Source organism: Hyperolius riggenbachi, chromosome 10 (genome assembly GCF_040937935.1).
Source record: "Hyperolius riggenbachi isolate aHypRig1 chromosome 10, aHypRig1.pri, whole genome shotgun sequence".
In the NCBI taxonomy this organism is placed as follows: domain Eukaryota; kingdom Metazoa; phylum Chordata; class Amphibia; order Anura; family Hyperoliidae; genus Hyperolius; species Hyperolius riggenbachi.
The window spans coordinates 279,395,104-279,408,817 of NC_090655.1; the positions used below are offsets into that span (position 1 = coordinate 279,395,104).

Genomic DNA, 13,714 nt, shown 5'->3' on the forward strand with positions numbered 1-13,714 from the left:
AGCTCTGCCCTGATCTGATGTTACTGAAGCTGGCTCGTCTGACTACCCGCTCTGTTGCCGACCTTTGCCTGTCTGATTACCCGCTCTGTTGCCGACCTTTGCCAAGTACGACTACCCTCTCTGCTGCCGACCACTGCCTGTCTGATTACCCGCTCTGTTGCCGACCTTTGCCAAGTACGACTACCCTCTCTGCTGCCGACCACCGCCTGTTTGAGTATCCGCTTTGCTGCCAGACCTGTGCCCGTTCCTGGATCTGCTTCAGTCCTCAAGTCTACCTGGTGTTTGAGTCATTGCAGTACCAGACTCAACCTGTGGGAGCGCTACAGTGACTTCCTGCAAGCGCTCCTGCCCCGTGCCAACTGGAGATTCCTGTTTCCACTCCAGGGTTTCCCGTTGGTAAGTTGCAAGAGCTGCTACCTCCAGCACATACCTTACAAAATACTATAGCCAAATGGAGACCGCTGAGGTAGCGAATGTTCTGAGCACTCTTTGCACCCAAATGGCTACTTTAACTGATGCTTTCAAAGAACTACAGGCCGGACATGTTCGACTAGAAGGACGTATCAACACACTTGCTAACAGTGATGGTTCAGCTGCAGTCACCCCTAGCCATTCTGCTCCTGTGGCCTCAGAGCCAGTTCCGCCTACTCCAGCTTCAGTTCCAGTTTTGCCACCAGCTCCTGAACCCCGAGTACCACTGCCTGATCGATTTTCTGGTGACCGCACTAAATTCCGTACCTTTCGGAACTCCTGTCAACTTTACTTTGCTCTGCAACCAAGGACCTTCGCCAATGAAGAAACAAAGGTGGGATTTATTATATCATTACTTCAAGGGGAACCCCAATCATGGGCTCATCATTTGATGGAGCAAAAACATCAGACTCTTGCCTCTGTACAATCACTCTTTGAAGCTATGGCGATATTATATGACGATCCGCAACGTATTGCTACTGCTGAGTCTTCCTTACAAAATTTACGTCAAGGACGCAGACCGGTGGAGGAGTACACCTCGGAGTTTAGAAGGTGGGCCGCGGACACGGATTGGAACGAGTCTGCCTTAAAGTTCCAATACCGTATGGGGTTGTCAGACCAACTCAAGGATGAGTTGGCAAGAATAGGAGTCCCTGATACTCTGGAGGAATTGGTCAAGGCGGCTATCCAGCTGGATCGCCGCTTTCGAGAGCGTCTTCTGGAAAGGAAAAACACCGCCCGACCACTATGGTTTCCATCTTCTGTAACTCCGGCTCCTGCAACAGCATCAGCTTCTGATCAGTCTGAACCGATGCAATTAGGTCTTATCCGCCCATCTTTATCTGCTGAAGAGAGAATGAGACGCCGTCAATGCAACCTATGCCTGTATTGTGGAGCTTCTGGTCACTTCCTCAGAGCTTGCCCTGTCCGACCTTCCGGTAAGGAAATTTTCATCAGAGCTTCTCCAACCCAGCCTACAGTAGCTTTTACTAATCTTTTGTCTATACCTGTTTCTTTCCAGCTCCCAGGAAGAATCCTTAATGCACACGCCATCATAGATTCCGGAGCCTGTAGTTGCTTTTTGGACATTACATATGCTTCTACTCACCAATTTCCGACACAACCTCGCAAGGAGCCATTGTTTATCCATCTTGCTGATGGTTCCGGCATAAGCTCAGGTCCTGTTACAGTTGAATCCTTACCCATCCTTACCAGCATTAACCAGGATCATCAGGAGCTTTTAAAGTTTGACCTAGTATCCTCCCCAGTATACCCTGTTATCCTAGGACTACCTTGGCTTCAGGCACATAATCCCATCATCAATTGGTCATCTGGTTCTGTGTCATTTGAGTCCAGTTATTGCAGACAATGTCATGTACCTGCTCCAACAGGATCATTATTATGCACCTCCTCATTGCAAGAAGTCATCCCAGTCCAATATCATAAGTATCTCGATGTTTTCGATAAAAAGTGGGCTGATCAGCTACCCCCACATCGTCCTTACGACTGTCCAATTGACCTACATCCTGGAGCACCAATTCCTTTTGGTCGTATGTTTCCCCTTTCTGATCCTGAACAAGAAACCTTAAGACAATATATAGAAGAAAATCTCAAAAAAGGATTCATACAACCATCCACTTCCCCGGCGGGTGCGGGGATTTTCTTTGTAGAAAAGAAGGACAAGACTCTTCGTCCATGTATCGATTATCGTGAATTAAACAAGATCACAATCAAGAATCGATACCCGTTACCTTTGGTCCCTGAGCTGTTTCAAAAATTAAGAGAAGCCAAAATCTTTACCAAATTAGATCTTAGAGGTGCATACAATTTGATAAGAATAAGGGCTGGGGACGAATGGAAGACAGCCTTCAGGTCTAGATTTGGTCACTTCGAATATCGGGTCATGCCATTTGGGCTATGTAATGCCCCAGCTACCTTCCAACACTTCATTAACGATGTTCTTAAGGACTTCTTGGATCATTTCATTATCGTCTACTTGGATGACATCCTTGTATTCTCGCCTTCAGTGGAGATTCATCGCTCTCAAGTAGGTCAAGTTCTGTCTCGGCTTAGGTTGCATAAACTTTATGTAAAGGCAGAAAAATGCGAGTTTGAAAAAGAATCAATTCAGTTCTTGGGTCTTATCATCTCTGCAGAAGGATTTACCATGGATCCACAAAAGATTCAGGCAATCATCGATTGGCCACCTCCTACGAACAAGAAGGCAGTTCAACGGTTTATCGGTTTTGCAAATTTTTACCGCAGGTTCATCAAACATTTTTCAGCAATAATCTTACCTATCACTCAACTTACTCGTCAGCAAGAACGATTTGTCTGGAGTACTGAAGCGCAAGCCTCTTTTGAAAGACTCAAAGAATTGTTTACAACTGCTCCCATTCTTAGACACCCTGACCCTGCCTTGCCTTATTTATTGGAAGTGGATGCATCTGAAATGGCGGTGGGAGCAGTTCTATCTCAGAGACAAGGGGTGAAATTCCTGCTACATCCAGTGGCATATTTCTCTAGGAAACTGACTCCTGCTGAGAGGAATTATGATGTCGGGGATAGAGAATTGTTGGCAATTAAGAACGCTTTAGAGGAATGGAGGTACTTACTGGAAGGTGCAAGTCACCCTATTTTGATCTACACGGATCATCAAAATCTTGAGTATCTAAAGACTGCTAAGAGACTGAACCCCAGACAAGCAAGATGGGCACTTTTTTTTTCTAGATTCTCTTTCCACATAACATATCGACCTGGGTCAAAGAACATCAAACCAGATGCCTTATCTCGGATGTTTCCGGAGGAGGAAGTGTCACCAGTTTGTCCAGATACAATTCTGTCAAGTCATAATTTCCTGATTCTACAACCTGATCTGGTCAAGCAAATTCAGCAGAGTAAATTCGGGCTTTCTGATACAGATGAGTCATTTCTAATGTTCAAGGATGGTCTATGGTATCATGAAGATAAAATCTTTATTCCTCAAGATCTTCGCACATCAGTGTTAAAACTGTGTCATGACCATCAACTGGCAGGTCATTTTGGGGTATCCAAGACTCAGGAGCTGGTGCAACGTTCCTTTTGGTGGCCTAATCTAAGGAAGGATTGTAAAGAGTACGTGAGAGCCTGTAGAACCTGTTGTTGTGCCAAAGGATCTAGATTGAAGCCATGGGGACTCTTAGATCCTCTACCAGTGCCTCCAAGACCCTGGTTTTCAATTGCCATGGATTTTATTGTGGAATTGCCTGTTTCGGAAGGATTTAACACCATTTTTGTGGTAATAGACCGATTGTCTAAGATGGCGCACTTCATACCCATGCATAATACGCCGTCTGCACAAACAACAGCTACTACCTTTATCAGAGAAATTGTTCGGCTGCATGGTGTCCCAGGAGATATAGTCTCTGACAGAGGGACTCAGTTTACTTCCCGGTTTTGGAGAGCATTATGCAAACTACTGGATATACAATTACATTTTTCATCGGCCTACCACCCTCAGTCAAATGGACAAACGGAACGAACAAATCAGACTTTAGAACAGTACCTTAGGTGTTTTTTGACTACTACACAGGATAATTGGCTTCATCTGTTACCTTTGGCTGAATTTGCTTACAATAATTCCTGTCATTCAGCTATTCAACAATCCCCGTTTTTTGCAAATTACGGGTTTCATCCCACCTTCTTGCCTAATCTAATTCCAGAAGCATCTGTACCAGCTGCAGGGGAGCTAGTCCACTTCCTCTCTGACAATAACAAGCTTCTTCAGGACAACATGGCTAAAGCACAAGAGGCGTTTAAGAGAAATGCTGATGTCCATAGAAGAGGTGAGCTGGAATTAACAGTGGGAGATACTGTGTTTTTATCTACTGCACATCTGAAATTGCCAGGTCCTTCACGCAAACTGGGACCTAAGTATATCGGTCCCTTCCCTGTAAAAAAGAAGATTGGTCAAGTGGCTTATGAGCTTACACTTCCCAAGACTCTCAAGATCCACCCAGTTTTCCATGTGTCTCTTCTTAAACCAGCAGTTGCAGATGTTTTTCCAGATCGCAATGTGGGCCCTCCAGCACCTATTGAAATTGATGGAGAAGAGGAATTTGAGGTGGAGGCTATTCTGGACTCTAGGAGAAGAGGTAGAAAAATCCAGTATCTGGTCAAATGGGAAGGCTATGGTCCGGAAGAGAGCTCTTGGGAGCCAGCTGTTAATATTCATGCTAATCGCCTAGTTAAGGAGTTTCATCGGAAATACCCTCATAAGCCTGTATCGGAGGGCATCCGGAGGCTGCCTTTAAGGAGGGGGCATTGTCACGGTCAGTTACCTGTCCAGGCGAGGCGGCTGGCACGCACGGATGTCGGCAGGCGTCCGGGGGCATCTCGGCCGGTCTCCATAATCGGCGGCCTGGCGTGGTGCGCTCATGCGCGTCGCGTCGGGCGGCGCAGGCAATGGCGCCGGAAGGCGTTGTTGTGAGTGCCGCGTGCACGCGCGCGTGAGGGGCGTCTGTTTGTACATGTTGCTCTGACGTGGGCGTTGCGTGGCGCCGTGCGTTTCTGCGCACGCGCGTCGTACGTTACGCTGGGCACGCCCAAACGGCCTATTTAAGCCTGGAGAGCACCACACTCTGGTTGCTGTAGTATTGCAGCAAGTTCTGTGAGTGTGTGTGTTCCCGTGTGCTGACTAAGCTCTGCCCTGATCTGATGTTACTGAACCTGGCTCGTCTGACTACCCGCTCTGTTGCCGACCTTTGCCAAGTACGACTACCCTCTCTGCTGCCGACCACTGCCTGTCTGATTACCCGCTCTGTTGCCGACCTTTGCCAAGTACGACTACCCTCTCTGCTGCCGACCACTGCCTGTCTGATTACCCGCTCTGTTGCCGACCTTTGCCAAGTACGACTACCCTCTCTGCTGCCGACCACCGCCTGTTTGAGTATCCGCTTTGCTGCCAGACCTGTGCCCGTTCCTGGATCTGCTTCAGTCCTCATCAAGTCTACCTGGTGTTTGAGTCATTGCAGTACCAGACTCAACCTGTGGGAGCGCTACAGTGACTTCCTGCAAGCGCTCCTGCCCCGTGCCAACTGGAGATTCCTGTTTCCACTCCAGGGTTTCCCGTTGGTAAGTTGCAAGAGCTGCTACCTCCAGCACATCGGTCTCCAACCCTCAAGGTACCTTACAACGGCACCACACAGTATTCAACATGCCCCACAGAGGCACCACAGCACCCAGCACGGCACCACACAGTACCCAACATTCCCCACAGAGGCACCACAGCACCCAGCATGGCACCATACAGTACCCAACATGCCCCACAGAGACATCACAGCACCCAGCACGGCACCACACAGTACCCAGCATGCCCCACAGAGGCACCACAGCACCCAGCACGGCACCACACAGTACCCAGCATGCCCCACAGAGACACCACAGCACCCAGAATGGCACCACACAGTACCCAACATTCCCTACAGAGGCACCACAGCACCCAGCACGGCACCACACAGTACCCAGCATGCCCCACAGAGGCACCACAGCACCCAGCACGGCACAACACAGTACCCAACATGCCCCACAGAGGCACCACAGCACCCAGCATGGCACCACACAGTACCCAACATTCCCCACAGAGGCACCACAGCACCCAGCACGGCACCACACAGTACCCAGCATGCCCCACAGAGGCACCACAGCACCCAGCACGGCACCACACAGTACCCAGCATGCCCCACAGAGGCACCACAGCACCCAGCCCGGCACCACACAGTACCCAACATGTCCCACAGAGGCACCACAGCACCCAGCACGGCACCACACAGTACCCAACATGCCCCACAGAGGCAACCAGCACGGCACTACACAGTACCCAACATGCCCCACAGAGGCACCACAGCACCCAGCACGGCACCACACAGTACCCAACATTCCCCACAGAGGCACCCCAGCACCCAGCACAGCACCACACAGTACCCAACATGCCCCACAGAGGCACCACAGCACCCAGCACGGCACCACACAGTAACCAACATTCCCCACAGAGGCACCACAGCACGGCTATACACAGTACCCAACATGCCCCACAGAGGCACCCAGCACGGCACCACACAGTATCCAACATGCCCCACAGAGGCACCACAGCACCCAGCACGGATCCACACAGTACCCAACATTCCCCACAGAGGCACCACAGCACCCAGCACGGCACCACACTGTACCCAACATGCCCCACAGAGGCACCACAGCACCCAGCACGGCACCACACAGTACCCAACATGCCCCACAGAGGCACCACAGCACCCAGCACGGCACAACACAGTACCCAACATGCCCCACAGAGGCACCACAGCATGCAGCATGACACCAGAGCACCCAGCATGGCACCATACAGTACCCAACATGCCCCACAGAGGCACCACAGCACCCAGCATGGAACCACACAGTATCCAACATTCCCCACAGAGGCCCCACAGCACCCAGCACGGCACCACACAGTACCCAGCATGTCCCACAGAGGCACCACAGCACGGCACCACACAGTACCCAGCATGCCCCACAGAGGCACGCAGCACGGCACCACACAGTACCCAGTATGCCCCACAGAGGCACCACAGCACCCAGAACGGCACCACACAGTACCCAGCATGCCCCACAGAGGCACCACAGCACGGCACCACACAGTACCCAGCATGTCACACAGAGGCACCACAGCTCCCAGCACGGCACCACACAGTACCCAACATGCCCCACAGAGGCACCACAGCACCCAGCATGGCACCACACAGTACCCAACATGCCCCACAGAGGCACCACAGCACGGCACCGCACAGTACCCAACATGCCCCACAGCGGCACCACAGCACCCAGCACGGCACCACACAGTTCCCAGCATGTCCCACAGAGGCACCACAGCACCCAGCACGGCACCACACAGTACCCAGCATGCCCCACAGAGGCACCACAGCACCCAGCACGGCACCACACAGTACCCAGCATGCCCCACAGAGGCACCACAGCACCCAGCACGGCACCACACAGTACCCAGCATGCCCCACAGAGGCACCACAGCACGGCACCGCACAGTACCCAACATGCCCCACAGCGGCACCACAGCACCCAGCACGGCACCACACAGTACCCAGCATGTCCCACAGAGGCACCACAGCACCCAGCACGGCACCACACAGTACCCAGCATGCCCCACAGAGGCACCACAGCACCCAGCACGGCACCACACAGTACCCAGCATGCCCCACAGAGGCACCATAGCACCACACAGTACCCAACATGCCCCACAGAGGCACCACAGCACCCAGCACGGCACCACACAGTACCCAACATTCCCCTCAGAGGCACCACAGCACCCAGCATGGCACCACACAGTACCCAACATGCCCCACAGAGGCACCACAGCACCCAGCACGGCACCACACAGTACCCAGCATGCCCCACAGAGGCACCACAGCACCCAGCACGGCACCACACAGTACCCAACGTGCCCCACAGTGGCACCACAGCACCACACAGTACCCAACATTCCCCTCAGAGGCACCACAGCACCCAGCATGGCACCACACAGTACCCAACATGCCCCACAGAGGCACCACAGCACCCAGCACGGCACCACACAGTACCCAGCATGCCCCACAGAGGCACCACAGCACCCAGCACGGCACCACACAGTACCCAGCATGCCCCACAGTGGCACCACAGCACCCAGCACGGCACCACACAGTACCCAACATTCCCCACAGAGGCACCACAGCACCCAGCATAGCACCACACAGTACCCAACATGCCCCACAGAGGCACCACAGCACGGCACCACTCAGTACCCAGCATGCCCCACAGAGGCACGCAGCACGGCACCACACAGTACCCAGTATGCCCCACAGAGGAACCACAGCACCCAGCACGGCACCACACAGTACCCAGCATGCCCTACAGAGGCACCACAGCACGGCACCACACAGTACCCAGCATGTCCCACAGAGGCACCACAGCACGGCACCACACAGTACCCAACATGCCCCACAGAGGCACCACAGCACCCAGCACGGCACCACACAGTACCCAACATGCCCCACAGAGGCACCACAGCACCCAGCACGGCACCACACAGTACCCAACATGCCCCACAGAGGCACCACAGCACGGCACCGCACAGTACCCAACATGCCCCACAGCGGCACCACAGCACCCAGCACGGCACCACACAGTTCCCAGCATGTCCCACAGAGGCACCACAGCATGGCACCACACAGTACCCAGCATGTCCCACAGAGGCACCACAGCACCCAGCACGGAACCACGCAGTATCCAACATGCCCCACAGAGGCACCACTGCACCCAGCACGTCACCACACAGTACCCAGCATGCCCCACAGAGGCACCACTGCACCCAGCAACAGCACGGCACCACACAGTACCCAGCATGCCCCACAGAGGCACCATAGCACCACACAGTACCCAACATGCCCCACAGAGGCACCACAGCATTCAGCATGGCACCACACAGTACCCAACATGCCCCACAGAGGCACCACAGCACCCAGCACGGCACCACACAGTACCCAGCATGCCCCACAGAGGCACCACAGCACCCAGCACGGCACCACACAGTACCCAACGTGCCCCACAGTGGCACCACAGCACCCAGCACGGCACCACACAGTACCCAACATTCCCCACAGAGGCACCACAGCACCCAGCACGGCACCACACAGTACCCAACATTCCCCACAGAGGCACCACAGCACCCAGCACGGCACCACACAGTACCCAACATGCCCCACAGAGGCACCACAGCACCCAGCACGGCACAACACAGTACCCAACATTCCCCACAGAGGCACCACAGCACCCAGCATGGCACCACACAGTACCCAACATGCCCCACAGAGGCACCCAGCACAGCACCACACAGTATTCAACATGCCCCACAGAGGCACCACAGCACCCAGCACGGCACCACACAGTACCCAACATTCCCCACAGAGGCACCACAGCACCCAGCACGGAACCACACAGTACCCAGCATGCCCCACAGAGGCACCACAGCACCCAGCATGGCACCATACAGTACCCAACATGCCCCACAGAGACATCACAGCACCCAGCACGGCACCACACAGTACCCAGCATGCCCCACAGAGGCACCACAGCACCCAGCACGGCACCACACAGTACCCAGCATGCCCCACAGAGACACCACAGCACCCAGCATGGCACCACACAGTACCCAACATTCCCTACAGAGGCACCACAGCACCCAGCACGGCACCACACAGTACCCAGCATGCCCCACAGAGGCACCACAGCACCCAGCACGGCTCCACACAGTACCCAACATGCCCCACAGAGGCACCACAGCACCCAGCATGGCACCACACAGTACCCAACATTCCCCACAGAGGCACCACAGCACCCAGCACGGCACCACACAGTACCCAGCATGCCCCACAGAGGCACCACAGCACCCAGCACGGCACCACACAGTACCCAGCATGTCCCACAGAGGCACCACAGCACCCAGCCTGGCACCACACAGTACCCAACATGTCCCACAGAGGCACCACAGCACCCAGCATGGCACCACACAGTACCCAGCATGTCCCACAGAGGCACCACAGCACCACACAGTACCCAGCATGCCCCACAGAGGCACCCAGCACGGCACCACACAGTACCCAACATTCCCCACAGAGGCACCACAGCACCCAGCACGGCACCACACAGTAACCAGCATGCCCCACAGAGGCACCACAGCACCCAGCGTGCCCCATACCCCCCATTGCTATGTGCTGTGGTGCCATGCTGGGTGCTATGGTGCCTCTATGTGGGCATATTGGGTGCTGTGGTGCCATGCTAGGTGCTGTGATGCCATTATGGAGGCATGCAGGGAACTGTGGTTCTTCTATTGGGGCATGCTGGGAGTTGTGATGCCTCAATGGGAGGTCCATTGGAGCATGGCAGGGAGTCCACTAGAGGAAGGTCAGGGAATGCTATAGGGGGGAATGCCAGATAACCTTGCAGCAGGCCCGCCTGCCCAGCTGAAAGCCAGAGCAGCCAGCACAGAAGCCAGGAAACTCTGCCTAGTTGTGTTTACGTGACACTGACTATTTATGTGATTTGCTGCATTTGTTTTGTATTAATGGAGAGAGGGCTTCATCGAACATTTTGCTGGGCAAGCCTACTCTGACCGCTGTTAAGTTCATGTTAATTTGACTCCACCCAAAACCACACCCACATTCTGGAGCATGGCCACACCCATTTTGTGACTGGAGTGCCCAAAAGTGCCCCCCTTTCTCTTAGGATCCTAGCAATGCCCCTGCGAAAAATTCCCTTACAAGGCATGGTCCAATAAGCCCCAAAAGGGAAAAAATTCCTTCCGCACTCCAGATGGCAATCAGATAAAATCCCTGGATCAACATCACTGGGCATTACCTAGTAATTGTAGCCATGGATGTCTTTCAACGCAAGGAAAGCATCTAAGCCCCTTTTAAATGCAGGTATAGAATTTGCCATAACTACGTCCTGTGGCAATGCAGTCCACATCTTAATCACTCTTACTGTAAAGAACGCTTTCCTAAATAAATGGCTAAAACGTTTTTTCCTCCATGCACAGATCATGTCCTCTAGTCCTTTGAGAAGGCCTAGGGACAAAAAGCTCATCCGCCAAGCTTTTATATGTTTTATTAAGGTATATGTTTTATTAAGAGATAGGTTATGTCATGTGACCTCCCAGAACCCCCCTCACCTCTCCGGGCAGCAGACAGATGATTTTCAGGGTGAGGTTGAATATCCTCTCGGTCATGTGACTCTGGTCCTCCTCCATCCTCAGTGATGTGATCACGTGACTCTGGTCCTCCTCCATCCTCAGTGATGTGGTCATGTGACTCTGGTCCTCCTCCATCCTCAGTGATGTGGTCAGTGATCGGTACAGGGTGCTGCTGCCCTTGGATAGATAATAAGGGGAGGATAATCTGGGTAATACAGTTACAATATATTTCCAGTAAGCGCCTTCACAGCAATGGTACAGTAAATCCTCCAGCAAGAGCAGAAGACTGTCCCCCACACGGAATCACAGTCACCGATTGTGTGCTGCAGTAGTGTGATCAAGCCTGTGGGGCAATAAATGGGCTCCCCTCGCCTCTCACAATCCCTCTGGGTATCAGGGATACACTCAATGCCAGGCCTATATGCATGCAATGCTCTCCTCCCAGCCGTCTCTCCAATCCAGGGTAGAATCAATGCTTTATGAAACCTCACTAGTAAGCGAGAAACTGCTCTGCCTGTTTCCTTACCCACTAGAAACTCCCCCTCCCCCCCTCCATCTGGCCAGTCACTCTGACTTCCCCTTTCTGATGACTCACTCTGACTTCCCCTTTCTAACGGCTTTAGAGGAACAAGCCTTTCTACACTGATCTCTAAAGATCATCTCACTACCTGTGCCCTGGGCCTCATTCCCTTTAATCCCTCAGCTCTCCTCACTACCTGTGCCCTGGACCCCATTCCCTCTAACCCCTTAGCTCACCTCACTACCTGTGCCCTGGGCCTCATTCCCTCTAATCCCCCAACTCTCCTCACTACCTGTGCCCTGGACCCTATTCCCGCTCATCCCTCAGCTCTCCTCACTACCTGTGCCCTGGACCCTATTCCCTCTCATCTTATCCCTCAGCTCTCCTCACTACCTGTGCCCTGGGCCCTATTCCCTCTAATCCCTCAGCTCTCCTCACTACCTGTGCTCTGGACCCTATTCCCTCTCATTTTATCCCTCAGCTCTCCTCACTACCTGTGCCCTGGGCTCTATTCCCTCTAATCCCTCAGCTCTCCTCACTACCTGTGCCCGTGACCCTATTCCCTCTCATCCCTCAGCTCTCCTCACTACCTGTGCCCTGGACCCTATTCCCTCTCATCTTATCCCTCAGCTCTCCTCACTACCTGTACCCTGGACCCTATTCCCTTTCATCTTATCCCTCAGCTCTCCTCACTACCCGTGCCCTGGACCCTATTCCCTCTAATCCCTCAGCTCTCCTTACTACCTGTGCCCTGGACCCTATTCCCTCTAATCCCTCAGCTCTCCTCGCTACCTGTGCCCTGGGCCCTATTCCATCTCATCTTATCCCTCAGCTCTCCTCACTACCTGTGCCCTGGACCCTATTCCCTCTCATGTTATCCCTCAGCTCTCCTCACTACCTGTGCCCGGGACCCTATTCCCTCTCATCTTATCCCTCAGCTCTCCTCACTACCTGTGCCCTAGACCAAATTCCCTCTTATCCCTCAGCTCTCCTCACTACCTGTGCCCTGGACCATATTCCCTCTCATCTTATCCCTCAGCTCTCCTCACTACCTGTGCCCTGGACCCTATTCCCTCTCATCTTATCCCTCAGCTCTCCTCACTACCTGTGCCCTGGACCCTATTCCCTCTCATCTTATCCCTCAGCTCTCCTCACTACCTGTGCCCTGGACCCTATTCCCTCTCATCTTATCCCTCAGCTCTCCTCACTACCTGTGTCCTGGGCCCTATTCCCTCTAATCCCTCAGCTCTCCTCACTACCTGTGCCCTGGACCCCATTCCCTATGATCTTATCCCTCAGCTCTCCTCACTACCTGTGCCCTGGACCCTATTCCCTCTCACCTTATCCCTCAGCTCTCCTCACTACCTGTGCCCTGGACCTTATTCCCTCTCATCTCATCCCTCTGCTCTCCTCACTACCTGTGCCCTGGACCCTATTCCCTCAGCCCTCTTCACTACCTGTGCCCTGGACCCTATTCCCTCTTATCCCTCAGCTCTCCTCACTACCTGTGCCCTGGACCCCATTCCCTCTCATCTTATCCCTCAGCCCTCCTCACTACCTGTGCCCTGGACCCTATTCCCTCTCATCTTATCCCTCAGCTCTCCTCACTACCTGTGCCCTGGACCTTATTCCCTTTCATCTCATCCCTCTGCTCTCCTCACTACCTGTGCCCTAGACCCTATTCCCTCTAATCCCTCAGCCCTCCTCACTACCTGTGCCCTGGACCCTATTCCCTCTTATCTCATCCCTCAGCTCTCCTCACTACCTGTGCCCTGGACCCTTCTCCCTCTCATCTTATCCCTCAGCTCTCCTCACTACCTGTGCCCTGGACCCTATTCCCTCTTACCTTATCTCTCAGCTCTCCTCACTACCTGTGCCCTGGACCCTATTCCCTCTTATCCCTCAGCTCTCGTCACTACCTGTGCTCTGGTCCCTATTCCCTCTCATCCCTCAGC

General features: G+C 53.7%; 1 protein-coding gene across 1 annotated transcript in view; it reads right to left on the bottom strand.

The window, feature by feature from the left end:
- Positions 1-11,693, bottom strand: part of LOC137537238 (uncharacterized) — a 37,960-nt gene extending 26,267 nt beyond the window's left edge. The window contains exon 1 of the mRNA XM_068259332.1: positions 11,219-11,693. Within this exon, the coding sequence (XP_068115433.1) occupies positions 11,219-11,374 (156 nt within the window). The 5' untranslated portion in view covers positions 11,375-11,693. The remainder of the gene's footprint in view (positions 1-11,218) is intronic.
- Positions 11,694-13,714: the final 2,021 nt, after the last annotated feature.